The sequence below is a fragment of the Vespula vulgaris genome, chromosome 24 (genome assembly GCF_905475345.1).
Source record: "Vespula vulgaris chromosome 24, iyVesVulg1.1, whole genome shotgun sequence".
Lineage (NCBI taxonomy): Eukaryota > Metazoa > Arthropoda > Insecta > Hymenoptera > Vespidae > Vespula > Vespula vulgaris.
The window spans coordinates 3300633-3328605 of record NC_066609.1 but is presented as its reverse complement, the minus strand read 5'-3'; the positions used below and the strand labels follow the sequence as shown (position 1 = coordinate 3328605).

The 27973-nt window shown below is 37.1% G+C and overlaps 3 protein-coding genes and 1 long non-coding RNA gene across 15 annotated transcripts; 3 read left to right on the top strand and 1 right to left on the bottom strand.

The window, feature by feature from the left end:
* The first annotated feature begins 42 nt into the window (after window positions 1–42).
* Window positions 43–7993, top strand: LOC127071933 (ATP-binding cassette sub-family G member 4). Of its 5 annotated transcripts, none has more exons than XM_051011765.1 (13): window positions 43–65; window positions 3899–4207; window positions 4972–5155; window positions 5291–5414; window positions 5520–5665; window positions 5747–5870; window positions 5962–6076; window positions 6155–6283; window positions 6374–6495; window positions 6597–6765; window positions 6829–7085; window positions 7190–7323; window positions 7705–7993. In XM_051011765.1, exons 2-13 carry the CDS (start codon window positions 3967–3969, stop codon window positions 7925–7927), a joined length of 1968 nt encoding a protein of 655 aa, XP_050867722.1. In that variant the 5' UTR covers window positions 43–65; window positions 3899–3966; the 3' UTR covers window positions 7928–7993. The 5 variants fall into 5 exon arrangements, with proteins under 5 accessions (XP_050867722.1, XP_050867719.1, XP_050867723.1 ...); XM_051011762.1 differs by lacking the exon at window positions 43–65 and adding an exon at window positions 72–458; XM_051011766.1 differs by lacking the exon at window positions 43–65 and adding an exon at window positions 72–496 and having other exon boundaries at window positions 7190–7286.
* An 812-nt stretch (window positions 7994–8805) lies between these two features.
* Window positions 8806–11584, bottom strand: LOC127071938 (protein artichoke-like). The gene is made up of 2 exons (XM_051011789.1): window positions 11442–11584; window positions 8806–11269 (listed from the first exon to the last, which is right to left on the bottom strand). Exon 2 carries the CDS (start codon window positions 11265–11267, stop codon window positions 9363–9365), a length of 1905 nt encoding a protein of 634 aa, XP_050867746.1. The 5' UTR covers window positions 11268–11269; window positions 11442–11584; the 3' UTR covers window positions 8806–9362.
* Window positions 11528–27944, top strand: LOC127071947 (heparan sulfate 2-O-sulfotransferase pipe). Of its 8 annotated transcripts, none has more exons than XM_051011821.1 (11): window positions 11528–11668; window positions 11730–11752; window positions 13593–13707; window positions 13873–14583; window positions 18012–18160; window positions 22988–23058; window positions 25735–25941; window positions 26221–26300; window positions 26390–26671; window positions 26817–26971; window positions 27065–27944. In XM_051011821.1, the coding sequence occupies exons 4-11, from the start codon at window positions 14534–14536 to the stop codon at window positions 27256–27258; spliced, it is 1188 nt and encodes a 395-aa protein (XP_050867778.1). In that variant the 5' UTR covers window positions 11528–11668; window positions 11730–11752; window positions 13593–13707; window positions 13873–14533; the 3' UTR covers window positions 27259–27944. The 8 variants fall into 8 exon arrangements, with proteins under 8 accessions (XP_050867778.1, XP_050867776.1, XP_050867777.1 ...); XM_051011819.1 differs by having other exon boundaries at window positions 12318–13707; XM_051011820.1 differs by lacking the exon at window positions 11730–11752 and having other exon boundaries at window positions 11531–11668; window positions 12318–13707.
* Window positions 24369–25156, top strand: LOC127071958 (uncharacterized). Its single transcript, XR_007785277.1, has 2 exons — window positions 24369–24488; window positions 24622–25156. It is a non-coding gene; the product is annotated as an uncharacterized LOC127071958 (long non-coding RNA).
* Window positions 27945–27973: the final 29 nt, after the last annotated feature.

The following is a 27973-nucleotide window of genomic DNA, read 5'->3' as shown; positions in this document are numbered from 1 at the left end:
GTCGGGTAAAAGTGAGAGAAACAGATAGAGGCGAAGCAAGCAACGACCGAGAGAGAAAAAGATAGGTAAAGAGAAAGGGACGAGCGCGTTGTGATATTCAGTCGGTATCGAAGCGTTCAACGCGTACCAACTTCTCCGTCGCGAAAAGAGAATAAACGAGTATAGAAAATATTCCTTCTATTCGAGTTTACGAAGCAAAATGTACCTGGAATTGCTTACGTCGTCTATGTAAGCGAATGCAAAAGCGTCGTTCGGGTGGGTCGCTTTAACCTCCTTTTCCCGCCATTATTTAACGCTCACCCTTCCGTCCGTTCCGTCGTTTATTAGTCGAGCAAGAAGTTACGAGCAAAGATAATACGCACGACGCGCGATCTCGTGAAAGTAACGCGGGGAACGGTCAACGAGGAGAAGGATGCTGTCTTAGAACGCAGGAACCCACTTAGGATCTAAACATATACGTACGGATATACAACTCTTTACTTTCCTTAAACTTTAAGTAAGTACTTGTAACAGATTTTTTGACCTCCCTTCCTTTTTTTTATGTCCTTTGGAGACCATGACATGGCTGTCTTATTACCCGATTAGTACATTTTCCTTGCGATACAGATTTTTTTTTATGTTATCGACGAACTCTTTCGTAACATATAATAAAAGTCTTTCCGGAAGAAGCAAGATGTATTTGAGATATGATCGATCTTAAAACGAACGAATGCAGCGGGTCGCGTATTATTTTGGCGAGATATCGGGCAAATGTTAATTATTTCAATAGATGGATCAAGCAGGTTAGGTCGATCATCATTTTTATCATATCTCGTCAAATGACCGAAGATATCTTCAAGATATTTCGTTGTCAAGCTTTATTTTGTGTAATAAGTGCTTTTTTAGTTCGTGCGATCAAAAAAATATGCGGATAGAATATTTCGGAAGGAAAGAAAAATGTTGATTTCTCGTACTTTGTCAAGGTGTGTCTAGTAGATTACAATATCATCGTATTTCTGGTAATGATATGGGGGCGGAAAAATAAAAGGAAAAGGAAAGGATCGTTAATTAAAAATGTAATCTTGGTCGTTCAAACGATTGAAAAAATGGCGGAAATTTAATTGGCACGGTTTGGACGTATGACCTTTCATGATGTCGCGACCCATACTAATGTTTGTCCTACCGATATCTATAAAACGATTATTTGCGAATAAAATTACGTAGTGCGCAAGAAAGAATCTGTAATAAAGAATCTGTGCTAAAAACACCTGTGTAGGATAATTACAAGGTAGGGTAGTAGCGCGAGGCGTCGTTTTATTCTTAGTTAACTCGAAGACTATCTCTTACCTTACAAATCCAACTTATTTTTGCATGAGAGACAATATCATATAGTTAACATAATCAGGTTCGAGAAAGAGAGAGAGAGAGAGAGAGAGAGAGAGAGAGAGAGAGAGAGAGAGAGAGAGAGGACGAATGCGATTCATAAAAAAGATTTTCATCGATGTTACTACGTCACGTTACGTAAACATCTTTTTACCTAATCCTTATATACTTTACGTAATCACTTTTACTTTACTTTCTACTTAGGTCGCATGTACATATGTTTTGGACGAAAGAAAGGAAAAATTCATTTCTCGAATCGTTCGCTTTTCTATTTCTTTTCTATTTTGTTTGTTATTAGAATTAAGAACTCGATCCAAACGATTCGATAAAAATGCGCACGATTATCGTCGTATTTATTATCTCGACCCTTGATCCGTCAAGGAAAATATCGTCGCTAAAAACTTCTTATATGTATCTACCTACGTATATACATACTTATTATTAAGCTTGTACGACTAGGTACTTTAGTCTGAAAATATTTTTATCTGTTTTTGTCCGTTTGCTTGATTATAATCAAGCTCAATGATACCATTAGTTTTTTTTTCTTTTTTCTTAACTAGAAATTATCTTAATTTCATTCTTATTTTTCGAAAGATTCGCGGAAAAAACGTACGTAAGAAATTTCTGCTAAAGCGCATTAGCGTTTCTTCTTTTCTTACCATGGGGCACGAATTGTACTCGTATCGTAGAGATACGTAAGATGAGTTCATTCTTTGTGGTGGAACAATGAAGCGATATTTAAGACGCGACCCAGCCATCTTAAGGCCACCCCTCTAAAAAGATTTCACATTATTTTCATTTCTCCTCTATCGTTATATGAAATATAGGTACGTACGACATGCGATATGCTTGTAAGAAGCTATAGCGTGTGTGTGTTGCAAGGGGAGAGTCGAGCATGTCAAACCAAGCAAATCTCTACTTGTACATATACATTTATATAGTGTGTATGTATGCAGTGTTATCTGACATTAAACAAAGCCAATAATTGTCCTCTCTCTCACATCCTCACGCACGCACACACACAGCATACAGAGTACTTATTTTATAATAAAGGACGCAGAGAAATTTCTTTGTCGTAGGTGATTCCGTTTTCCCGAATATAACAGTTTTTTAGTCTTTTAAAACCGAGTAAGAAGTTTTTATGCTCTTTCCGTTTCTGTCTTCATATTTTTTGTTATTGCCTCACGGACTTTGCTCGATCAGTAGCTTGATTTGTCGCACATGCGTATAATATTGTACTTAGATACTTGGATACTTTTACGTAAAAGAAGAAAGAAAAGAGAGGTCAGATACGTAATAGAAACGATAAAAAATGCATACGACTATGCAAGAAGATCGAGTGCCATTGAGTCCCTATCCTTTGCTTTACAGATTAAGATCGCCAGAATTGACGAAGACAGATTAGTTTAGAATTAAAAAGAAGATTATTAAATCATAGGCTGTCATTTATTTTTCTCTTTTTTATTTTTACTATTGTTTTTTCTGACCTTACTATCGTAACATATCGTAAGATATTGTAACTTGTAAAACCGTCGTGATCGGTGAGTTGTTTTTACATCCTTGTTAATAATTTACTCAACGTCTTTATTTTATTCTTTGTCTTATTCTACATATTGTTTGTTGAAAAGCTTCTAAATTCATCGTTTATTTTGAGCAGGAAGTTATTCAATATTTTCTTTTACCAATATATATATATATATATATATATATATATATATATATATATATATATATATATATACACACACACACACATATACACACACACATACATACATACACATATGTATTTCCTCTTGATAGCTTATGCCGTCGAAAGGGGTCATAACTAATTTTGATTTTGCAATTAATTTAAGGTATCACCTTATATGAATATAAACATATTATTATATACGTGATTCTGTAGAAGTTTGTAAGAGACTGGAACCGTGCCTGCTCTCCCCCCTCCCTCTGCCTCCCTTCCACGTATCTTTGCATTCTTGCAAACAAGATTACTCTTATCTATTCATTTATGAACGCGATCTTACTTGCTCGATTATCATTAATAACAATAACAGTAGTGTGCAAAGGACAAAGAATGCGCGCTACCTCCTTTAAAGTTTCTCCTACTTGATTGCATATACACGGGTATGTCAATAAACGAGTATTTATGTTTAATTGTAAGCTTATCCAATCATTGAAAGAATATTTATAATATTACAATTTTCATCCGTGAATATTCTTGATGGGGGCCGTTTGACTCTGTGACACACATTTGTCAAATGCGTATCTGTAATTAAGTAAATAATGTCATTAGTAATAAATAATCTTTAATGACACACTCGACCAAGTACAGAGAAAATTCAAATGATTTGATGAGCTTTGATTCAAATTTCTAACTCTTCCCTTCTAATCTAATCTAATCGTTTAATCTTTTCGCATACCTAATATTTCATGGATTTTTCTTCTTGTATTTTTTCTTGTTAATCTTCAATCGATACAAATGTCGATATAAAAATCAATGAATAATCGTTGGAACATTTCTGTGATCTTTTAGATATTTATAACAGAGAAGTTCGAAGAAGGTATAAAGACAACGTAACAGAGTGGTGTTTAGAGGCAACAATGGAGGTTCTGATACACGAGGCCTCGGACAAGCGTGAAATTATCGACGGCAATGGCAGTTCTTCCATCTATATGACACATAATGGCACCTTAAACGGCAACAAAATGACAACGATGAACGATAAACAGCAGGAGGAAGATGATCTAAATGCGTCTTACGCCACGCAGATCAACGAGGCGAACACGGTCGACATCATTTTTGAAAACATCTCTTACAGCGTCTCGCTTGGATTCCGAAAGGGTATACCATATTTTCCTTCCTTTTTTGCAAACAATCATACTTTTTTTTTATAAAGGTGTATGTATCTGTTAACATAGCGAACGATTTCTTATTTATTTACCCTTATAATACGTATCCATTTCCTTTTATCTTTTTATTAATTCTCCATCATTTTCTTCAAAATTTAGAATCTTTTTTATATCGTTGAAAAAAATTCAAGGACTCACGAGATATTACCACGACTCTGATCGATCAATATTACGAGTATAAGATACACGATCCACGATCGTGATTGGATGGACTTTAATCCTTAGACGTCTTTTACGATATTTTAAGAAGCTGACATAATACACGCAAACGTGTACGTTGTACATTTAATTAATGTTTTTTTTTTCCTTCCTAAAACATCGCACAATGCATAGATCAAGTATATATGAATCATGTCGATTTATAGTCATGAGAATTTTTTCGTTTTTATATTAGAAAGGAAGATGGAAAAAAAGGGAAAAGAAAAGAAATATGAGACAACGCGTACAAATTTGTTTGTTCTCTTCGGTAACAAGTAGTGCCTGTTATCTTTGGAAGTTCTAATGTAATATTACGAGAATATAATAGCGTTAAAAATTATATTACAATATTATATTACAATATACGTGGTTAAGCCCGTAAGATTTCTTGGTAAAATTTTCGAACGATCTTACAAGGAACTTTGACCGATCGATCGATCTTTCATCGTATGTCGTTATTTTATTATATTTCTTCTTCCGTATTCTTCCATCCATCAGGTCGAAAGGAAATTCTTCACGGAATTAACGGTAGGCTCCAAGCGAAACAACTGATCGCTCTAATGGGACCCTCAGGAGCTGGAAAATCAACGTTACTCGATGTTCTGTCTGGTTTTCGAGAAACCGGAGTCGACGGAGTCATTTATGTTAACGGACGAATCAGGCAACTCAACTCTTTCCGCAGGTTAGATATATTCTATATATTTTCCAATTGGATTAATTCTTTTATATTATATTTAATAAAAAATCAAGTTGATGAAACGATCGAATATTAAATTAAATGATTATTTCCAATCGTTTTTCCTTCCTGAATTGATAGATGCATAGCGTACATAACCCAAGACAATCGTTTGGAATCTCTACTCACGGTGATGGAGTCTATGAGAATCGCCGCCGATCTTAAATTGCCGATAAATACGCCAAAATATCAGAAGGAGACGATAGTAAGGATCAAAAAAAAGTTTTTGTTTTCTTTTATTACTACACACAGAGGCAGTATTATTATTTTTTATAATAAAATATGAATAACGTACTCCATTCGATCATAGATAGAGGACATACTCACGACCTTGGGACTGTACGAACATTTAAACACGAGAGCAGGACGATTAAGTGGCGGACAAAAGAAAAGATTGTCCATCGCTTTAGAATTGGTTAACAATCCAACCGTGATGTTTCTGGACGAGCCGACGACGTAAGTCTCTCCAATCATTTATTCTACGATTGACACGATAGATGCAATTCTCATTTAAAATATGTTGAATACTATTTTCAGAGGATTGGACAGTTCGTCGTGCATGCAAGTCGTAAACCTTTTAAAACTTCTCGCCAGACAAGGAAGAACGATAATATGTACGATTCATCAGCCTAGTGCTTCTTTATTTCAAATTTTTGACCAGGTAAAAGAACGATAAAAAGGAAAAATGGAATGATTATACGTAACGAATGACGAATAAAATCAATAATTTACTTTTCAATTTTGTTCCGTAGATCTACGTTCTTGCCCAAGGAAGCTGTCTATTTCAAGGATCCACCAAGAAATTAATTCCGTATTTGGAATTTATGAAATTACCTTGCCCGATCTATCATAATCCTGCAGATTATGGTAAACAACGTTGTTCCGCACTTTTCCTCTCTTTCTCTTAATTTACTTTTAATAAATATATTAAATCGATTATAACAGTGATCGAATTGGCGTGCGGCGAATACGGCGAGGAGCAGCTCAAGACGTTGATAAATGGCTCGGATAATGGTCGAAAGGTGCAATGGTTTGAAAATCCTCAGGCATTGAAAGATGCGAAAGCTTTAAGGGGTATGATCATTTTTGTACAATGCATTACCGTAGATCTTACCCGTATATCGTATATGAGTTTGTAATTATTTTATGGTTGAACGTTCATAGCACTGCATCCATTAAAGAAGCAAAAAAAAGTTGATTCGATTTCTGGGTCACAGGCTACGCCATTGAGTTATCAAATCAGTGTTTTATTGAAAAAAGGTTTCTTGATATGCAAGAGAGATCAGGTGAAAATATTCAAAAAAAATATCGTTCTTTTATTTCTTAGAAATTTTTCCGATAAAAACCGTTTATTCGTAAATCCGTTAAAATCGTTTATACGTTTCAGACGTTGACTCATCTTCGTATCGTAGTCAACATCATGTTGGGATTAATGCTTGGTTTGGTATTCATTCAATCGGGCGAGGATGGTGCTAGAGTATTGGACAATTACAATCTTCTCTTCGCAATACTTATACATCATATGATGACCACGATGATGCTGACTATAGTAACATGTAAGTTTGCTCCTCGTTAATATAAAAATGCACAGAGTGAAAATTAACTTTTTTTTTTCTCAGTTCCCATGCAGATGGATATTCTGGTTAAGGAGCATTTCAATAGGTGGTACAGCTTGAAATCGTTTTATACGGCAATTACGATAATAGATGTACCGATTTCTATAATCTGTTGTATACTCTTCTCCGTTATAATATACTTCATGTCGTCTCAACCGTTGGAAGTCAGTAGATTCTTCATGTTTTTTACGATTAGCTTATTAGTTACTTTTATCGCTCAAGGAACTGGTTTGATGATAGGCGCAGCATTAAACATAGTCGTAAGTATATGTATCTCTATACCTTGAAATCCTTATCAAAAAATCGATTAAACGATAATAATTTTAAGACAAACATATATGATCGTTGTAATCAACTTTTTTAGAACGGTACGTTCGTGGGACCAGCTTTATCAGTACCATTGATGATGTTTGCCGGATTTGGAGTGTCCTTGCGTGATTTGCCAAATTATCTCAAATGGGGTAGCTACGTCAGTTATCTGAGATATGGATTGGAAGGGTATATATATATATATATATATATATATATACACACGCCTATTATAACGTGCACGCACGCATATATATGCACGTATACATACACGCATATACACTCACTGACAAAAGTTAAGAAACAAAGTAATCCTTTGCCCATTTTTATACAATATTCTTTGTCTTCCAAAATACATAGGTCGAAACTAAAAATAGCATAATATTGTTTATCGATGTATGAAATATTATTTCATTGTGCTATTTTTAATTTCGATCTATATATTTCGGAAGATAAAGAATATATAAAAATAGGCGAACGATTACTTTGTTTCTTAACATTTGTCAGTAAGTATATGTGCATGTACCATTCCTCATGATGTGCGAAAGACAATGCTCTCTTTGATTTTAGATACGTTAGTGCCATATATGGAATGGATCGTGCAACTTTACCTTGTAGGGGAAACAAGGAAACTACATACTGTCATTATAGATATCCTAATAAATTCCTATCGGACATCGCTATGAGGGGCGATCAATTTTGGAACGATATCATTGCCTTATCCATAATACTCTTGATAACTCGTTGCTGTGCGTACTTTCTGCTCAAATGGAAGATCGTGTCTCTACGATAAAGTTACGAAAAAATGCTTCATTTCTTTTTGTTTTTTTTAATTCTATAAAAATTCATTCGCCTTTTACGAACTAAAGAGTATCAATTACATTACAGACGTTGCGCTCGAATATTTAATATACACGTAGCACGCAGTCAAAGTCAGTTAGACTTTTAGCTCCAATCGAACAGGGCTTCTTTGTTTTCTTTACCTTTTATGTGATTTATCCCTTCCAAGTTATCAATTTCAAAACGTATGCACTATTGTATATGTATATTGAGTTGCATAGATCGTATAAGTGTCGTTACAATTAACGAACGAATTTATTACGATAAAACGACACTTATTTATTAATTATACTCGATAACAATGCAAATTAATTCAACTAGATCTTAAAATATGAAATATATTTTTTAATATTTTATTACTTAGATAGTAGCAGTAGTAGTAGTAGTAGTAGTAGTAGTAGTTGTGTAAACGCAAATTCGTATTCGAAATGGCATTTATATAGGTAGACATTTATTGTGACATTTTACCGAATTTTAATATATATCTATTATCTTTCTTAATTATTAATTAAGTATGATTCAGGTAGAGGATAGAGGATAGAGAAAAACTCTTGTAACTTGTATATTTTAGTTTTTATCATAAATTTAGTGGTAATTTTCACGATTTTAAACTATATTAAATATCTGTTTATTGTACTTACCTTTATTACGTAAAACGTGATTAACCAAGTCAGTATTTTTTTTTCTGTATTGTAGAGTAAGTTCAAACGATCTTATCCGATATCATGCGTTCGTTCTTACATTCTAAACATGAAATTAGAGCGGAACGGATTGAGTTACAGAATTTTTTTGGATACTCGAAAGTTGCGGTGCATGGAGTATTTCAAAGCATTTATTTATACGAGATTATTATTCTTGCATGACGACAACATCTTTTATTTAGTAAAGAAACGGATTGCTCAACTTTTATACCAAAGTACACGTTCGAAGAATGCGGAAGTTGTTGCAAAACTTGTCGTAAATTCTACGTCGAAATAAGAGAAGCTGCGTTCGTATTTCTAATAAGGTCAACATTTTTAATTGATCGACGCTAGAACGGGAATATCGTTATTTGTAGATATTTCTGTTTGTCAATTTATTTCTAACATTTCTTCTTGTTAACGTAGAATCGATAGGAAACGTAAAGATATGCATATATATATATATATATATATATATATATATATATATATATATATACGCACGCGCGCACGTACATATCTTTGCGCGCGTGTGTATATATATATCGTAATGCGTCGTATATAGTACGTATATCGCGTTGCGATGAAACTTTAACCATTCGCAATCGATCGTTGGATAAAACTCTGTTTAAAGCGAGGTAATTAAACGACGAGCTAGTGCCATCTCCGAATCGAAACTATTTCAGCATACTCGTAATGTGAACACGTTTAAGCGTCCTCGAACATACCACTTTGTATAGACTTCAATCGATTGCCATAAATGTAGAGAAAGGTGCCTTTATCAATGGTCAAACCATAAAGGGCCCCATTTTTGAGACTTTGGAAGGGATTATCGGAGATGTCCAAGATATGTAAACTGGCAAAATTCTTACAAGAGCCTTTTTCGATGTTTGAAATTTGATTGCCGGAAAGAGAAAGATGTCGTAGTCGAGGTAAACCTTGATAACTATCGCCATCGATGGTGGTAAGGCTATTGTTGTTCAAGTACAAATCATGAAGATTCGAAAGTTTAAAAGCACCCTTGTCGATGTATGATATTTGATTTTCGTTTAAGGATAAAGAGTTTCGTGGCGCATCGACGAAGCTACCTTTCTCCAAGCTTTTTATTTCATTGCCATCGAGATTCAAGGACATGAGAGATTTTGGCAAAAGAGGAAAGGTTTCTTCGGATATAATCGTAAACTTGTTCGAGATGAGATTCAAGTCTTGGAGTTTGGTAAGGTCAGTAAACGTATTTCTATCGAGTTTGCTGATAAGGTTCTGATAAAGATAGAGCGTCGTTAACATTTTCAAATCCGAGAAGGCTTTTGGTTCGATCTCGGTGATGCGATTTCTAGTTAATATTAGTACCGGAAGGTTTTCTTGGCCCTCGAAAGCGTTGTTTTGCAGTTTAGTGATCTTATTATTGCCCATATTTAGATAAGTCAAATGTTTTAGACTCGAGAAGGCACCACGGTTGATGGAGACGATTTGATTACTGGTCAAAATGAGTTGGGTTAATCTCGACGGCAAAGTATGAAGAAAATCGAGATTGTCAAGTTGATTGTCCGCGAGATAAAGGCCCTCCAGATTAGTTTTATTCAAACTGTTACTTTCGATGTTGTTGATGGAGTTAGCCTTGAAATTAAGCCTCTTCAAATATCGATTTTCTATCACGTCCTTCCACAAATGATTAATCCTGTTGGCAGCTAGATTGACATGCTCTACGCTCATTGGTAGATCATTGAGTACTTCCTTTGTAATCTCGGTAATTTCGTTGTCGGATAAATCGATGGAACTAACTGGAAAGGAACGGATCTGGTACCAACCTTCTCGGAAGGATTTAATAATCATACCACGAAGCTCGAGTTGTCCCTTATTACGGTCGAAGGTCACCTCTCGGCATCCTCCTTCCAAAGTTTCGTTATCATCGATACCGCTGACGGACGTTACGACACCGTCATCGGTCATGCAGAGCTTCGCTCTGGGATTTTCCCCGAGTTGGCTGCCGATATCTCTCCGATACCTTTGGAAAATCACGTTTTCCTGTTTCAACTCTATTTCTCGGACTTTCCTATCGCTCGCTTCCGTCAAACTCTTTCTCTCGTTGTCATCAATTTTTGACGAATATCCATCTTTCTTTTCGCTTTCTTTCTTTAGAAACAAATTTGCGAAAACGTCCGTATTGATGCTCCAAAAGATGTTACCCTCGGTCAAAATCTCGGTAGATTTGCTCAAACCGAAAAGATGTCCCTGTCGAAGATGAGAAATCGGATTGTAAGATATGTCCAATTGATTGAGATTTTCCAATCCGACGAAAAGATTTTCAACATTGTCGATTTCGTTTTTAGCCAGAGATAAATTCTCCAACTTAGTCAGGTTCGAGAAGATAAAGTGGGGTAAATTTCTCAGGGAATTATCAGCCAAATTCAATGTTTTCACGTTCGTAATGTACTCGAAGGCATATCTGTCGAGCGTGTTCAGTCCGAGATTCGAGAGGTCAACGGTGTCGCTTGGTTCGATGAATTTCACATATTTCAACTTTCCATCCTCGATGCCCAGATCATATTTCTTATCGATACTTTTTAACGGAATCGCTGCCACCAGCGGTAGGATGAAAATGAAAAAGCGCATATCTATGAAAGATAAGAAACGATCTTAGAACTTTATATCGCAAACTTGTTGTTTTTTCCAATTTTCCATCATGCGTTGTCAACCGAACAGTCTTTCTTATTGAAACAAATTTTTTTTATTAAAACAAATCGATACGTACAAAGACGTATATAGAATGTTTATTATAGAACTTACCGTTTAAAAATATTCTTTTTCAGTTGCTAAAAAATCCGATGGAGGGACAATGCGGAGAAAGAGGAATCAGCTCGCGTTGTTCCGCTCGATGAAGAAGACGAATAGAGACTGGCAGGCTTTTCTATTTTTGGCTCGAGGGTGAGCAAATCCAAAGGAAGGATCTGGTCTCTAGTTCTTGTTCTGTCCGACAGGGATAAGATATAATATCGAGGAGGACGCGAGAACAGGTCTTGTACGCTTTTATATATGCGCGCATAAAACATTAAACAAACGTAGACGTTTTCGTAGATATGCGAAGGAGAAGAGTGGTGGTGAGTACATTTGGCGAATGGTGGGAGTTTAATTAGAAGATGAGGAAAAATAAGTTTGAGGAAAGCAAACCGCGTAACGAGAGAACATTCGACGAATAAATCGAAGGAAGAGAAGAACGAAAAAGATATTTCTGTGCGTCTTTTCGGAATCTTCTGATTCAGCTAGGACCTCAAAAGGACTCCTTTATCTTTCTTCGTTTTTTCCTCCTTGTTTCTTCTCGTCGATGACATTTTGTAAATCGATTCTCGTCGCGTATCTTGCCCCTTCGTCAAGAGCCGCAAGGTGCAAAGACCTTTTCCTTTCCCATCCCATTCCATCCCCTCCCTTCCTCGTTTTCCTCTTCTCTCTAGATCTCTTCTTTCTTCTTCCTGTTGCTCGATCGTGCATCGAGCGCGAAGCTCGTCATCATAGGCGATAACAAGCGACTCTGTTGCGTATTTGATTCTTTCAGAAAGATACACATGAATACGCTTTAGATTATAATCCAATGGAATTATTCAGAAAAGATTCGGTGCTAGGTAATCTATAATTTACACGTTTGGTAACTCTTATCTTTTTTCGTAGGTGTCAGAAAAGAAGAAAGTTTTATGAAAGATAGCGGCGAATCGGTGAACGAATATGTGTGAAATATTAATAAATATAAGCAAACTTGTTGAAATAAGACGGAAAGACGATATTGAGTGCTAATCAACTTGTTCGATATTCGTCGTGAATGACACATAAATGTTGCGTTAGACGTTTCAAAGGATCCAAGTTCAAGATAGATTCGAGATTTTTCTACGTTATATTAGACGAACGTGCAAACGTACGAAAATGTAAGAATGCATTTGTTGAATGTGATTCTTTTTTCCTCTGCGTTCTCGTTTCTTTCTCGTGTAATCTTCTCCTAAGGTCATTGTACTTCCGGTAACAAAAAGAAGACACCGTAGAAAACTATCTCTAAATATCATGTTTATTACATACGTCGGAGCAATATCGTGTAGCTAGCATTCGAGGAGAGCTATTCAAGCGTTCGTCATTCCTTTGAATTTCTATAATAACAATTTCATCTTTCTTTGACGTATTATCCCACGTTGTAATGTATTCGATTATTAAATGATTACATTGCGATTAACACTGTGCGATGAGATTTTTGTTATACAATTATCATAATCACTAAAGATTAATCTCGGTAAGCAATCTTGACATGCATTTCAAGCTACTTGTCTTGGTTTATTGTCTTCGAAATGACATTGATTTAAAAACTTGTTGCATAGATATCTAACACGTGAATTCTGGGGAAGCTAATCTCATCATGAAATTGAATCGTAATGAAAAAGCAAATACATCATTCGGTTTTCACTCTCACTGACACGAGAAAGCAGGATATCCTTCGATTCTTCTCTCTCTCTCTCTCTCCCCCTCTCTCTCTCTCTCTCTCTCTCTCTCTCTTTCTCTTTCTCTTTCTCTCTCGCCCTTGCCCTCTGTTTAATTGGATCATTAAATTGGTATTGAATAATATTTAGTGTGCGGTCAATTAATAATAATATTTATTCGAAATGGAAAAAGTTGATCAAGATGAAATGATCATGAGTCTTCATTTTCGATAGACTTACAATTAACGAACTGTAAAGAAAACGAAAAAGACGATTCGTCTTTATCAAAGATGTCAAAGATCGAGTTAGTGGGTCGACAGTTTAGAGAAAACTGCTCGTCCCGACGAAGCAACGTTCTTACTACCGAGGGACCCTTCCTTCTTCTTTCCTTTTGTCTTCCTCTTCCATTAAAGTACGAGTAGAAGAGCTCTAATTTAAATTTTCCCGCAAGAACATTTTACAGACGTATCCAGTTATATTTCAGATTTGCGAGTAAAAAAAGGAGAATAAAAGAAAGTGGGAGAGAAGGAAATGGAATTGAGAGACAGCAAAAAAACAGTTTTCCAAAGGTTCATCGTAGATATCTTGGCAAATTGAAGGTATGCATTAACAGGTTAATCTAAGAAAGAGAAAAAGGAGAAAAAAAGTAAAAGAAAATAGAGTAATAGGAAAAATAGAAAAAATAAATGATGAAAATCTTAATAATCGACTTCTTTCGAATAATTATATTGTATTTTTCAAGTTGTATCAACTTTCTGTTACAGATAAAAAAGTATTATGTAGCGAATTCTGATTCTGAAATCAGATCGATAGAAGGAGCCCAGAAAATCAGAATGCGCAGGTGGCATCGTGCGAGGCACTGTCCTGATCGCAGAGTGGAGACGAAACTCAGTCGCGTCCCGGCCACCAGACCAGTCGGATGTTTCCGTTTGTTCTTCCTAGCGTGGATTCAATCCGCCGTGAATTATCGCGTTTTCTATTGTTTTGAAATCTCTATTGTTGATCAAGGTCGACTCGAATATCGGATGTATACGAACGATTGAAAAAATGTTCTTTGCGATCCATTGATTTGAGCATTGATAAAGAAAAAAAGTGAACCTCGAAGATGTACGAAAGCAGGCTTCGTTCGTGAGGAAGAGGGCAGACACTTGCATATATTCGACGAAGAACTTTGAATGATTCCACCAAAGTGATCATTGTAATCGTTTATGAAGGACATTTCTCGCGAGCCAGACATGTTAATACCGATGGCGAAAGAACGCGGTCGCCAGTAAACGAAGTATGATCGGTGGAAATTCGTCGATCGCGAAGTCGATAAATTACTGGTTGGATCGACGAGAGTTTTAAGTTCCGATCGTTGGCACCGTTTAAGGAGGACTTGGTTGTCTCTTAATATTTCTTTGAGAATCTCGAGGATCGAAGAAGATGCCGAAGAACAATATGTGGAGACAAAGGCGAGTAGTCGTTCCTAAGAGGTAAGTAAAGATAAGTTTCATCTGGTCTCGTCCTTGTATAAATAATGATAACCATTTTTTTTAGAAACAGTCCAAGTAACTGTTTGAGAAAATATTTGTAAGATGAGTAATATTCGTACCGTCTATGTCTGTCTCTATTTTCTTTTTTGGTTTCTTCGAAGAAGAAAAATGTTATTCACCCTCGTGCGTAAAAATCGTAAAAATCGTAAAAATGCGTAATTAAATAACCGAGCAAAATTTATATCACAAAGAAAAAGAACTTTCTATGTAAAGATCATTGAAAAAAAGAAAGGACCGGACGAGGAAAGCGAAAGTCGATGAGACAAATTGAGGGAATACGATGGATTCGATCAATTCCTCGTGCGTTAATCGCGTGTAACAAGGTTGTCATTAGCGGAGCTCTCGGTGCTTTTCTGCATGCCTGACTTTTGGCATAATTGTCGACTATCGCGAAATCATGCAACCTGCTCGTTATCAATTTTACGGGAGCTTGAAGAATCAAATTTCCTTTGCATTCTTTGACTCGAAAACGATAACGTGCATATTGTTAAATATTATAATAATAATTAAACTTTAAATGCATAATATATAATATGTCGTTATAAAGTTACTTGGTTATAAATAATATATAACGTATCTATAACATTAAAAAATAAGGAGGAAGAGAAGAAAGGAGTGAAGGCGAAGGAAAGAGGTGAAATCGGAATGCACATCGAATGGTAACATCAGGCTGTTATTTTTTCATAACAGCCAAGCTGTTTACAAGGCATGCGACAAGCGTGTCGGTCTACTGCATTTCGAGTCCTCTTCTTCCTTCTCGCGTCTGATCGCGAGACCTAGATAACTATCTCGGACTGGCTGCTATATTTCAAAGATATACAAGCGAACCCCTGTTTACCGTGCGCGCGGGCTCGCGCTACAATAAAAGGAGCGGCTACGAGCAAGATCAACGGTACGCATCGGACAATAACGCCATCGGCATTTACTTATTTCTTTTCGTTATAAACTTAGAATCCGATCGTAGAATCTCTTTATACGCGTCTCGTGTCACGCCTAGAGAGTGAGAGACACCGCAACATATGCCGCGTGAGAACGATCGAACGATCGTCTCTATACGTGTCTCGAAACAGAGATCAAGTTTGGCCTCTAGACAGTTATCGAACGGTATCGATGCGCTCTTGCGCAAGAGAGAACTTGAAAAACTTTGATATCGTATGTCCGAATCGATTCCACCTGGAGAAGGTAATAATAATGATAATAACAAAAAATATAACCGGAGCTCGATGTATCGAATATTACTCATAAAGAAAGGTTTGAGAATAAATTGACGATCCATAAATTATAAACGCGCTATACAGATTATGCGGATTTAAATAATTCATTCGTGTACGGGCAAGCGGCACACTCACGGATCAACGGGATCGCCGAGATATGTATTTGATCCTTTTCATTTTCACGATGGGGTGGAAATCGCTTTTCCGAAGAACCTCGTCAGTTGTTCTTTAGAAGCGTCTCCGACCTTACGTGTCTATGTACTTTTGTCTCTATTCCTCTTTTATGTACACCGTTACGGTATAGGTACGCGTGCCTCCTACCTTACGGTTCCTTTCTCCTTGTGTCGTTGACACTACTCCGACCGATACCGTTCGTTTCTCGATTTCTTTTCCGGAGGATTCCTTTTTTTTATACGTAACTCTTCTTCTTTGTCGTCCGTGCCTTGAAAACTCTCTCTCTCTCTCTCTCTCTCTCTCTCTCTCTCTCTCTCTCTCTCTCTCTCTCTCTCTCTCTCTCTCTCTCTCTCATCGAATGAAAAATTTTTTCCTTTTAAAGGCGCACAAGGAAAAAGATAATATCATTCGGAGTGTCTTTTCGTTAATAATACCATGGAAGAAAACAAGTCGACGACAGATTTGCTTACTTTGTTTCATTTATGGGCCAACCCCTCGCGGTGTTAACAAGCTGCATTGCACGAGCCGCGACCAATGAGTATTAAATTACGCGTACAAGTATTGCGTGTCGCAAGCACCCAAACATATGTGTAAACAGGTATATCTCTAGTTGATAAATATTGTCTATAAAATTATAAGTATTATAATTATAGCTATTACAAGAATGATAATAAAAGATTTGTTTTTATCTAGGATTATTTAGGTCTTTGTAAAAATTCGTAAATTTTTTCGTTTTAATTAGCGCAATTAATGCGTTCTTCGCCTCCGGAAGAAAAGATTTATGTATCGACTCGGAATTTAATCTCTGGGAGCTACGAGAGAGAGAGAGAGAGAGACCCTCTTTCAATTGACCGAACGCACGATAGCTCTGATCGGTCGAGTCGGAAACTCTGACAATCTTGATGAAGGTTTCGCCTTTCGTCTTCTAGTCGGAAAATTCAGAGAAGAAGAATTTCGCAGTTGCGCGTGATTATCTCGGAAACGTTAACTTTGCGCCACGATTTTATAATTATTCTCGCCTTCTTCGTGCCTTTCTCCTCTCGATAATGAAGCTTCGTAATAGCGTGATGTTGCGGAAACGAACGACACACACACACACACACACACACACACATACATAGGTTTGATATATACATAGAATTTGTGTAGATAGAGTATCACGTGTCCACGTTTCTTTTCTTTTCCTTTCCTTTCCTTTCTTTTCTTTATCGTGCACTTCACCGTTATAATAAAACAGTATCCTCTATCGAACGAGTAGTACCTACTAAGGGACTTGAAAGTCAAGTCGCAATAACGTTAATGACACGGCAAAGAAAGATGAACTTTCCAATGTTTCGTGGTCGATACGTCACGGTCGTCTCAACGTGACGAAGCCTCTAGATCTGAATTTCAAGGAAGAAGAACTTTATCGTACTTTGTTCATACTCCGTAGATAGGTATCACAGATAGATCGCAATGTTCCTCTCTAGGGACAACTCGAAAGCGGTTTTCCCGCTCCGTTTCGCAGCGATATCTCTCCTTCATCGAAATACATCCAAAAGAGTAACCTTCGACCGCACTAGAATGCCATAATTACGTACGTGTTTACGCGCTTGTGTGTCCAAACGAAGAGTACGCGTATTAAAATAAGTAAAACGATCGCGTTTAATTCCTCCTATTTTTCGTTATTCGTTATTAATCCTTTTGCGTAATAAAGTGATACTTCACGAGCAAATAAGTACCTCTTGCATTGGATTCATCTTAGGAGCATAATAAAAAGTATCTCGCAAAAGTATCTTGTAATTTACCACAGACAGCCAAGTTTCTCAAGCACGTTCCTAAATGTACCTGATACAAGATAATAATACATTAGTTGCGAGGGGTACTTTAAGAATTTTAAATCGACGTGCTTGAGAGATCGCATACACCTATAGATATTTGTAGCTACCTTGAGAATCAAAATATAAAATGTTACTTGTTCACTGTTTCCTTTGATTGCAGAACTATCGAGCTTATCGCCCTGGTGGCTATCTCTTCTACGCTTTTTCTTTTTTTACACACGAGAGAGCTTCACTCGCGTCTTCGAAAAATGGAGGTACGTTTGCAGCCGGCCGAGGATGAGCTTTTCTCGGGTAAACAACTTTTTTCTGGTGAGTATTTTCATAAGATCCAAGTATTAGACATCGCACGCGTGGAAATATTCGATTGGTATCGATTTGGCCGGAGAAAAACACATAGATATTTTAAAACGAGTGATTTGAATCATGCAACGACACTCGCGCAGCGTGCCCGTGTCTCTACAGGCGATGCCGACGCGCCGTTCTGCAGTCTCGATGAATAGTAGTAAGCGCGAGTTCCCACTTGGGGAAGGTCAAGGTGTGAGAGTGAACGTACGAAGGACTCGACAAGTTCAAGGGACGCTGCTCGCGAGTCCCCTTACCGCGTGCCTTTGGGTCTTCTTCGTGCTGTTTCATTTATTCGTGTGCTTTTTTTTATTTTTCTAAAGAAACGAAAAACAAAAAGGAGAAACTGCTCGAGCAGTAGAATTAGAACTAAGATAACGCAAATCCGTAATATCCTGCTTTCGAGTTATGCAAGTGAACGGTATAAATGTTATATCGTCGACGATGAAGAATCGACGCATCCGTTAGATCGATTTAAGAGACATTGTCTACTTATTGTTATTAAACGAGAATATTGCAGAGGAGGAAGAGCTTTTCCGCGTCTCCGACCTCTGCAATTTTTCGATCGTGATATCGATCGCTGGACGACTAGATGCCTCGTTTTTTATTTATTTATTTTTTTTGGTCTTTTTTACATAGCGTGATATGTCGTCAAACTAGTTTTGCTAACTCCTTCCGCGACTCCTTCGCGATTCCCTGGGAAGAGTCCCGCGTTGAATTTATTAGCAGATTACGTGGCATTTCATTAACATAATGTACACGCATAAATCTCTCGCACGTTCCTAACGAGTGATCGCTTATTCGTCAACTGTGTGCCAATTCCTCGTGAGAAAACGGAAAATACAACGATAAACACGATCGAGATCAATAGAACGTTTACTTGGCACCGTAAATTCTCTCATTCAATCCGTATGCTCTTACCACACATGTATATATTATACGTACGTATAGCTACTTAAGTATGACGTTGGTGAAAGTAACGAGTCTGCTATAAATTAAAAGAGAAAAAAACGGGCATGCACCACACCCACGATACTTACCTATACCTACTTCCATTGCACACATACATCCACATCTATACAGTAGGTACTGTGCGTCCGTGAAGAGGGGTATAGGTGCGGGTACGGGTAAGTGAACCCGCATGTACCTGTTGGATGTCTCTTTCTAAAAGGAAAGGCTTTCACAGGAAACGTTTCACGATCGATAAACGCATCTTTCGACTCTTCCGTACCGGTTTAAACGATATTCGATCGGAAAATGGGTATTCATCATAACCGTCACGTTCTCTTTACGATGATCCACGTTTCTTCCTTGAGAACGATTTTCTTCGGATCGGAATAAAATTCCGATCTCACCTGGTTAGCTCCTCGGATCGATGCAATTAATAGTATCGTGAATGCAAATCATTCTTTCGCCGTTCTCCTAGGTAGGTATTAGCGACGTTACAGTTAGAGCAAACGTTCGGCCTCTATTTACGACCGCGACTACCGATAGCTCGCCGTTTTAATTAGCAATTAGGTACATCTTCGTTATGTGCTATTACGTTGAGATCTACCTTGCTTTCTGCACGTTCAGCCGACCTAGTCTTGGTAAGCTATTGTCTTGCCGTCTAATTCTTTATTGTAATTCGAAATTGGTTGCTTCTTTCGATTTAATTATTAGCGTACCATAGAAGCTTTATCTTTGTATCTCGTTGCAAAACTTGGAGAGAATGTGATAGCGATTTTAACATTTAATATCAAAATATCTATATCTATTATATTACAGGAATACGTCGTTTCGAGTTTGCGATGAATACTTTCCATCGAAATATTTCGATGATAAACCTAAGCTAGGATTTTATGAGTCTAACGGCACAAACTTATCGAAAATTCTCCATCTCATGGAAATGATGAAACTGGAACAAATCTGATACGCCAAGATTTAACCTACTTATTGCCAGAGAAATTACTAGCACTTGTGTGACTCGCGTTATAGCATATATAATATATGTATGTTTGAAGCATGATCTAGAGAGTAAATTAAAATAATTCTTTGATCGAGTCCGTTGACACGTGCGTGATTTCGAATGCGTGAGATCAAAGCAAAGATCGAACGATCCAACAATGTGTTTGTACCTTAGAATATAGGAGAGTGGAACGTCCGGCTTTCGATTGAGGTCGGTGGTTATTTCGATTCGAAGAAAGAATTGTGAATTTTGTTCTATATGCTAAATACCGAGCGTGACCCTCGTGCTTACTATATGTTATAGAACGTATATAGAATCCTCTGTCTAATCTAGAAAATTCTCTATGATACGATAGGTAAATAAATTAGATAAGATACTTTAACGACATAAAAAGAAAAATGTTATAGAAATTCTTTTACCAACGTTTACCGTCGCGAGCAAATTTTGATTTACGCAACTTGGCCTGTTTGCCAAGTTCTTAGTGCAGCGAGCGGAGCTTTCCTTTTTGTCCGTAATTCGTAATCGAAAAGGATTGTAAAATGTAGGTCACGGTGATGGAGCACAAAAGCTCTCTTTCTCAAGAGAAATTGAAGACCGATCATTCGAAAAGTCTCTCTAAAGAGTTTGATAATTCACGCGTAGTCATATAAGATTCGACTCTCAACAATAGATTATTAATTTGATTTGTTCTTCTTTTTCTCCTTCTCCTTCTCTTTCTTCTTCTCCTTCTTCTTTTTCCGTTCACCCGAAGAATCGACAAAGATGTTTGCTTCTTCGGCCGACTGGAAACGCGAAGATCTTTCGTGAAATGGATCGTTCGAAACTCTCTTGGTTCCATTTTTGAGAAAGGTCATGAAGATATGCGCACGCGCAAGTTCACCGAGGACAATTAAACACACGACACTGTCTCTGTTTGCGAGAAAGTATCACTGTCATCAGTTGTAAGCAAGTAATATATAATGCGCACGCACGCGAGGACCGTTTCTATGGATACATCGCTTTCACGACTTCTGGGTCAGTAGGGCTCTCTCTCTCTCTCTCTCTCTCTCTCGCCTGACCGACCATCGGTCGACTAAAAAGAGAGTAAAAGGTCGTCGGTCCAGTCCACGTATGTGCAGCAGCATGCACACTCGTCAGCTCTTTCGGTCGACTCGATTCGATTACAATTGGGTTCAAACTATTTGGATATATCTATTACCTGCTGTTATATCTTTTGAATGCGATTGTACTGTTAGTCGTTCACCTGTTCTAGATTCGTTCAAATTAATACTTTTCTAAATGACAATTATTTTCAATTTAAATTCGTCTTTTGCAAAGTCATTGTAAAATTAATCGTTTGAAAAATTTAAAAATTTTTCGATATAATATGACAAACGTTAGAGAGATTTGAAAATCGTCAAATCGATTTATATTTATTAGTAAGAATCAAAAGTATTTAGTTAAGCGAACTGTTATGTGTCGGACTCGAACATCTCTACATACCATCTTTAATTACGAACACAATACGTTCGTTTTATCGTTGTATCTGTACAATCGTATAAATTTAGAGACATCCAACTTTCGATCTTGAAATCCTTTCACTGACATTAACACAAATCGTATTGTCGATTATCATATGTCGGTCGAATAGAATTTCGACGATTCGATTTAAATTATGCGTGCTCGCAGGCGTATTAGCGATTTGTTTAAGATTAAGATGAAATTTACCCAAATTTATTTCTCTTATTTGCATCGTCAGATCCTCTTACTTACCCCGTTTTTTATTCTCAGAATGGGAAAGAGATTATACTCAAAAGTCAGAAGATAATTCCGATGTGCGATTTATATTAAGAGGAGAATCCTAATGATTAGACACCGTAGATCCTTTCTACGATTCCGTGCACGATTATAACTGGAATGGTCAGCACGAATCTCGGTCAAGATCAACGATATGCGAACCTTACGGGGAATAGTCCGACTTAAACTAGCTTCTTTTAAAGGCAAACGGAGAGCCTTCTTAACAGACGTACACGTACAATTTATAGTAGGTACATACGAATATATGTATATATAGATTTTCATTCGTATCATTTAAACTCTGGCAGAGGCAATGTTGACAATTCCGCAACTACTTAAAATTGCAAATATCTTACTCTTCTTGTTACATTGTTTCGTGTAAAATCGTATAAAAATTTCGTCTAAATGGAACAAACTAGTGACTCTCTTCTTCTCTCTCTCTCTCTCTCTCTCTCTCTCTCTCTCTCTCTCTCTCTCTCTCTCTCTCTCTCTCTCTCTCTCTCCCTTTTTCGTATCGTAAAATTAAGAAAAGGAAGTTACGTATTACGCCAATGTATATTTTCTCTGAATATAAATCAGGAAGAACACGAAAGAAAGTTTGAACTTGTATTTTGACGTGATAAAAAAAAGAAAAAAAGTAGAAGAGATAATATTTCAAAGATAAATTGGTCGTGCATATCATTAGGAGATTTCAGAAATAATAATGGAGGATGTTGCGAGAAGGAATTGAAGAGCAACCATGCAAATCTTGATCACCTAGAAAGTTACCGACTTGATTGCTCTGTAGGAATATAATGGAAAGGAAAAAGGACGAGAGAAAAAAAAAATACCAATTGCTTTGGGGCAATAAATATTTTTCAATCCTCTCTCTCTCTCTCTCTCCCCTCCCTCCCTGATTGGTTGCTGTCGCTCCCTTTCTCCGACAATTCCTCTCTCTTTTTTATTCCAACTTTCCTGAACGATGATCTCTCGTTCGTCGTTCTTCTTACCGATATCGAGCGATGTCAGAAAAGTGGACGATGCAGTTACTCGTTGCATTTCTTAACGATCCGATGTTTCTCTGCTTTCAGAAGGAGTTCAAACGGAATCTACACAGAGCGGGAACGATCATTATTCGAGCTTACAGCACGTTAGAGAGAAGGTAATATTTTATTTAAAGTATAAAAGAAAGAGAAAAAGGAGAAAGAAGAATCCTTTTTTAATGGAAATAATAATCGTGTTCCATAACGTAAATTCGATCGTCTCGTGCACATAATTCGTTTTTTTTTCGTTTTCTTACTCGAATGAAATCATCCGATAGTCAGGAATCACTCGATAGGCATAACTCATTAAACTTTGTCTACGTAAATAATGTAAATAGTGTCAGGGTATAACGGGAAATATTTTCTTATAAATATACTGTTGGATGCACTCGATCGAGTAGATATATACTGTCGAATAATTCGATGCGACTCGTATTTCAGTGTGTCCGTAAAACGTTCGACCGACTATGTCTTTTTCTAAATTTATCTCGGCACATTCTTATCGTTCATCTTAAGAAGAAAACGAATGCTAACAGAAGGAAGAAAATAAGGATCCCAAGTAAGATAGGCAAAATGATAATTCTTAAGGAAGGTCGAGGTAAAAGAGGTAGAAAAGACATAGAATTATTTCGAAAGTTCGCCTAGTTGATCGTCTAGACTCGTAAAGTTCGTTAGAGATCGTCGTTAAAATGCATCTACGACTGTAATTATCGACCGTAGCTGGTTTGCGCATGTTCAAGACTTTAGCGAAAAAGCGGGTAATAAGTAGAGCACGACGATGGCCGTGGACCAAAGAGTCTTTCAGATATATAATACTTGATACTTAACGAGTAATACTTTTGTTTCTTTTGTTACAGTTTAAAATGTCTGTAATAGATATCGTATTCGGTATGTAGAAAAGTTTTCAGTGCCGGTTAAATTTTCGATTTGACGAAACTAACAATGAATCATAAGTAGATTTCATTGATCGTGTACTTGAAATTTTCAAGAGTATCTCTTTCTCCGAGACAAAGTTAAGGTTAGATAAAAGATGTGGCTCTAACGTAAAGTAGCATGACGCACGAAAATCATTTACGATAATTTACGGTGAAAGCGATCGAGAGGAGGTAGCTGCCAGACGCCGTCTCGAAATACAAAATCGTCGTTCACTTCGTTTTACTCGCGCTGCGCTATTCAGCATACGAGTAGATTCGCACTGTAATTGGAAATAATTCATTCGCTCGGGATTCTCTCGTTGTGAGAAAAATTTCTCGACTTGTAACAAATTCGAGTTTGCGTTTATGCCTTTCAATGGCATAATAGTTCTTTCTAATAAAGGAACGTATGCCTTTCTAGGCTTTTTACGAAGATACACTTTCGTTCGAGCAACTAAGAGCAAGGATCGACTCAACGAGTAGCCATAACCGTGATCTATCGGGTCACAATTAATTGGAAAGTAATTGGTTCGATACGCGAAAGTAGCTGCTCATTTTAGAAAGAGAGATGTACTTGTAAGAAGTTCTCAGAAAATATCTACCTGGAAAATATCAGATTGATCGGAATGATCAAGGTAAATGAAGATCGATCGTTTCACCTCGCGAAGAGTATTTTTATTTGGATGAAGTAAAGACCTTTAGGATGTCTTTAAAGAAATTCCAAAATAGGTATGTCGTTAGATACTACGTAATAAAATTTTTAATAAGATTTACAGAGAGTATCACGTATTGCGTATTAGCCTGTATAGAACGTATGCGACGTACCGTGCAATGAGGTTAACGTGTAATCGCGATGAAGATATGGTCCGATTAATGACGCAATTTGTCTTGAGAATTTACTCCTAATTGCGTCTCGATTTGCACCAGAGATCTTCGCTGTCGTTCACGATTTTTTCTATTTCTACGCATTTCTTCTGTCATCGCGATACGTTGCATTCGGTTAGATCAAAAGAATGACTTGAGAATTGTCGAATGGTAACAAGTATGTGTACCTGGTAAAACGCAACTAACATAAGACACGCATCGGGAATGTACTTCCTTATGATCGGCATCGAGTACGTTGACCGATCGGTAGATCTGCCAGATGCTTCGGACTTTTCAGGAAGTGACTGCATACTGTGTTGTTACTCGTCTCTGGGCTTACCACAAATGGACTCGGTCTTCTTTCTCTTTCTCTTTCTTTTTTTCATTCGAGCTGAAAGAGCTTTGCGAGTTCGACGTGCCGCATCGTGATCGCACCTATGTATGTAAACTATGTATACGGTACGAATATATTGTATGGTATCGTATCGTATCTATTAACAAGAGTCAATCGTGATACGATGTCCAAATTACATGATGTTTAACTTTTCAAAGTAAGAATAAAAATTAATGTTTCAGAAAAACATTAGACAGAGATGTATGATGGACGAGGATGCCTCGTAAATCTTTTTCTTTCCAAAGTCGTTCCTGAAACTGAATCATTTCACGCGACTGAAAGAGCTCTCCTCTTATCGCGTTATCGTTCTAACATCAACAAACGTGTCTCCTTCGGCGAAGGTTAACTCAAACTTTCGTAACCCCACGCATTCGCTTGTGGAGTCGATAGAATTCTGACGCGACGAATCGCGCTTGAATCAATCGAGCGAAACAAAAGGAATTTTCATGAGACAATGTACCAATGTGAAAAAAAAAAAATACAAAAAGAAAGAAAGGAAAACGATACATTGGCCTAATTGAATTATCATGCTTTGCGATTACTTTCAAGTTTCATTTCTCCAACTGCGAATAGAAAGTCGAAGAAACAATGTTTCTCGATTTAAGAAAGTTTGTTATTTTCAGTACGAAGAAGCGGACCTTCTCGATGTCGATGGGCTGAACAACACAAAGGAAGCTGAGAGATTGGTGCTTTTCTTTAATCGTGTACCGAAAGTTGGTTCCCAGACGTTCATGGAACTATTAAGAAGGCTTTCCATGAGGAACGGCTTTTCCTTCAATAGAGATCGCGTTCAAAAAGTCGAAACGATACGTCTCATCCCGATCGAACAGGTACGACGCCTTTGTACTAGCAATTCCACTCGATTACCGCGAATCCTTTCAAGTGAACAGTAATTGTCAGTAATTGATTGAACGGTACGTGCTTGCATAGATGGACGGATGGATAGAGAGAGAGAGAGAGAGAGAGAGAGAGAGAGAGAGAGAGAGAGAGAGAGAGAGAGAGAGAGCTAGAGAAAGGTGGAGGGAAAGGGAGAGGAGTGTGCTTTGAAAAAATAATAAAAATGCAAGCATTCATCAACAATAACGCGTTTCCATTTTTTATTTTCATAGCTTCAACTTGCCAGAGTGGTTAGCAGTTTCCCCGAACCATCGGTCTATGTGAAACACGTGTGCTTCACGAATTTTACCAAGTGAGTCGACGATGAACAAAATGAAAAATTCGTTTGAATATTTTGGCAAAAGATTTGGCTTAATATTTTTTCATACCTTTTTTCTCTAGATTCAATTTACCGAAACCAATTTACATAAACGTAGTTCGAGATCCAATTGAAAGAGTTATATCTTGGTATTACTACGTTAGAGCACCCTGGTATTACGTCGAGAGAAAGCAAATTTTCCCCGATTTACCCTTACCCGATCCGAATTGGCTGAAGAAAGACTTTGAGACGTGTGTATTGAAGGAGGACCGCGAATGTCACTATCTGGAGGGAGAAATACACGAGGGTATTGGTGATCATCGTAGACAGACACTTTTCTTTTGCGGACACAGCGAAAAGTGCACGTGAGTCTTTGAAACAATTCATACGAATGAGAGAGTACGCGTTCACAACGCATAAGTAGATATACAATATTATACGTTCTTTTCCGCGTTATTCTTGTTACGCTTGCTTCTTCCAAAGCTATAATAACGGGTTTGCCATTTAAAGTCCTTTCAACACGGTGGGAGCCTTAGAACGTGCCAAGCTTGCAGTCGAGAAACATTATGCGGTCGTTGGTGTCCTCGAAGATGTGAACACTACCCTTACTGTTCTGGAGAATTACATACCTCGATTTTTCCGAGGTGCCACTCAAGTCTATCACGGTATATACTATAACGAATTATGCTTCATTTAATTATATTTTCATATATGTATATATATACACACAGATATATATATACACGCTTCTTTTTTAGATCAAACGAACGCTTTTACAAGTATCAACCGAAATTTTTTCAAGCCATCGGTGAGTGAAGAAGTAAAGGATATCGTTCGTAGAAATTTTACTCGTGAGATCGAATTTTATCAATTTTGCAAGCAACGACTGTACAGACAATTGAGAGCGTTAAAATTGACCAACACTGATTTCACAATGAATAATCGTTTGTAAGGAAGAGAACAAAATTATTCTTTCTCTTTGCTTTTGATAAATTTTCTCACCGAGAAGGGATAACAACAGGTTCGATTTAGTTTCTTTCTTTGTTTTTAAGAAAAGACACACAAACGACCAACTGGTCATAAATCAGAAATGATATTTACGAATGCTAGCCATATACGTAAATACCTTTGTTTTTTCTTTTTTTTTCTTTTTTTTTTATAATACATATGTATATAACTACTTGTCTGTTCCGTGGTTATATCTCGTTGTCGTTTTACTTACAACTTGTCTCGTTCGATTTGTCCAACTTTTCACTCCTTTCGAATCTCGAATATTTTCGAGTCGTGAATATGGTTGTGCAAATGTGTGTGTGCGCGTGTGTGTGGATCAAGTAATACATATTTATTAGAACTTGCCGTAAGAGTTCGTGAAAGGCTTGCTTGATACCTCGATTTCCATTAGAACGATCTCGACAAGAATTCGCTTGATTTGTTATCGTATAAATCTTATTGTTAGAAAATGTTTCCTAGTTGACACCTTCACCGACCACAAAAATTTTTTATGGTGAATTTGTCAAAGACTGACAAAGAAGAATTATCGTAATCAGCAATTAGTTGAAAGTTTCAAAACTTTACAGGGTAACTTTTGATGATTTATTGAGAAATGATGATTATAAACGACATTTGTACTATTACTAATTACGTTCTCTCTCTCTCTCTCTCTCTCT

Coding starts and splice junctions, on each gene's coding strand:
- LOC127071947 (XM_051011821.1), top strand. CDS start 14,534: ATGCCGAAGAACAATATGTGGAGACAAAGGCGAGTAGTCGTTCCTAAG. Junction 18,161..22,987: donor GGGTAAACAACTTTTTTCTG/GTGAGTATTTTC, acceptor CTCTGCTTTCAG/AAGGAGTTCAAACGGAATCT. Junction 26,301..26,389: donor TGCTTCACGAATTTTACCAA/GTGAGTCGACGA, acceptor TTTTTTCTCTAG/ATTCAATTTACCGAAACCAA.
- LOC127071933 (XM_051011765.1), top strand. CDS start 3,967: ATGGAGGTTCTGATACACGAGGCCTCGGACAAGCGTGAAATTATCGAC. Junction 6,077..6,154: donor TCATAATCCTGCAGATTATG/GTAAACAACGTT, acceptor CGATTATAACAG/TGATCGAATTGGCGTGCGGC. Junction 6,496..6,596: donor TGATATGCAAGAGAGATCAG/GTGAAAATATTC, acceptor TATACGTTTCAG/ACGTTGACTCATCTTCGTAT.
- LOC127071938 (XM_051011789.1), bottom strand. CDS start 11,267: ATGCGCTTTTTCATTTTCATCCTACCGCTGGTGGCAGCGATTCCGTTA.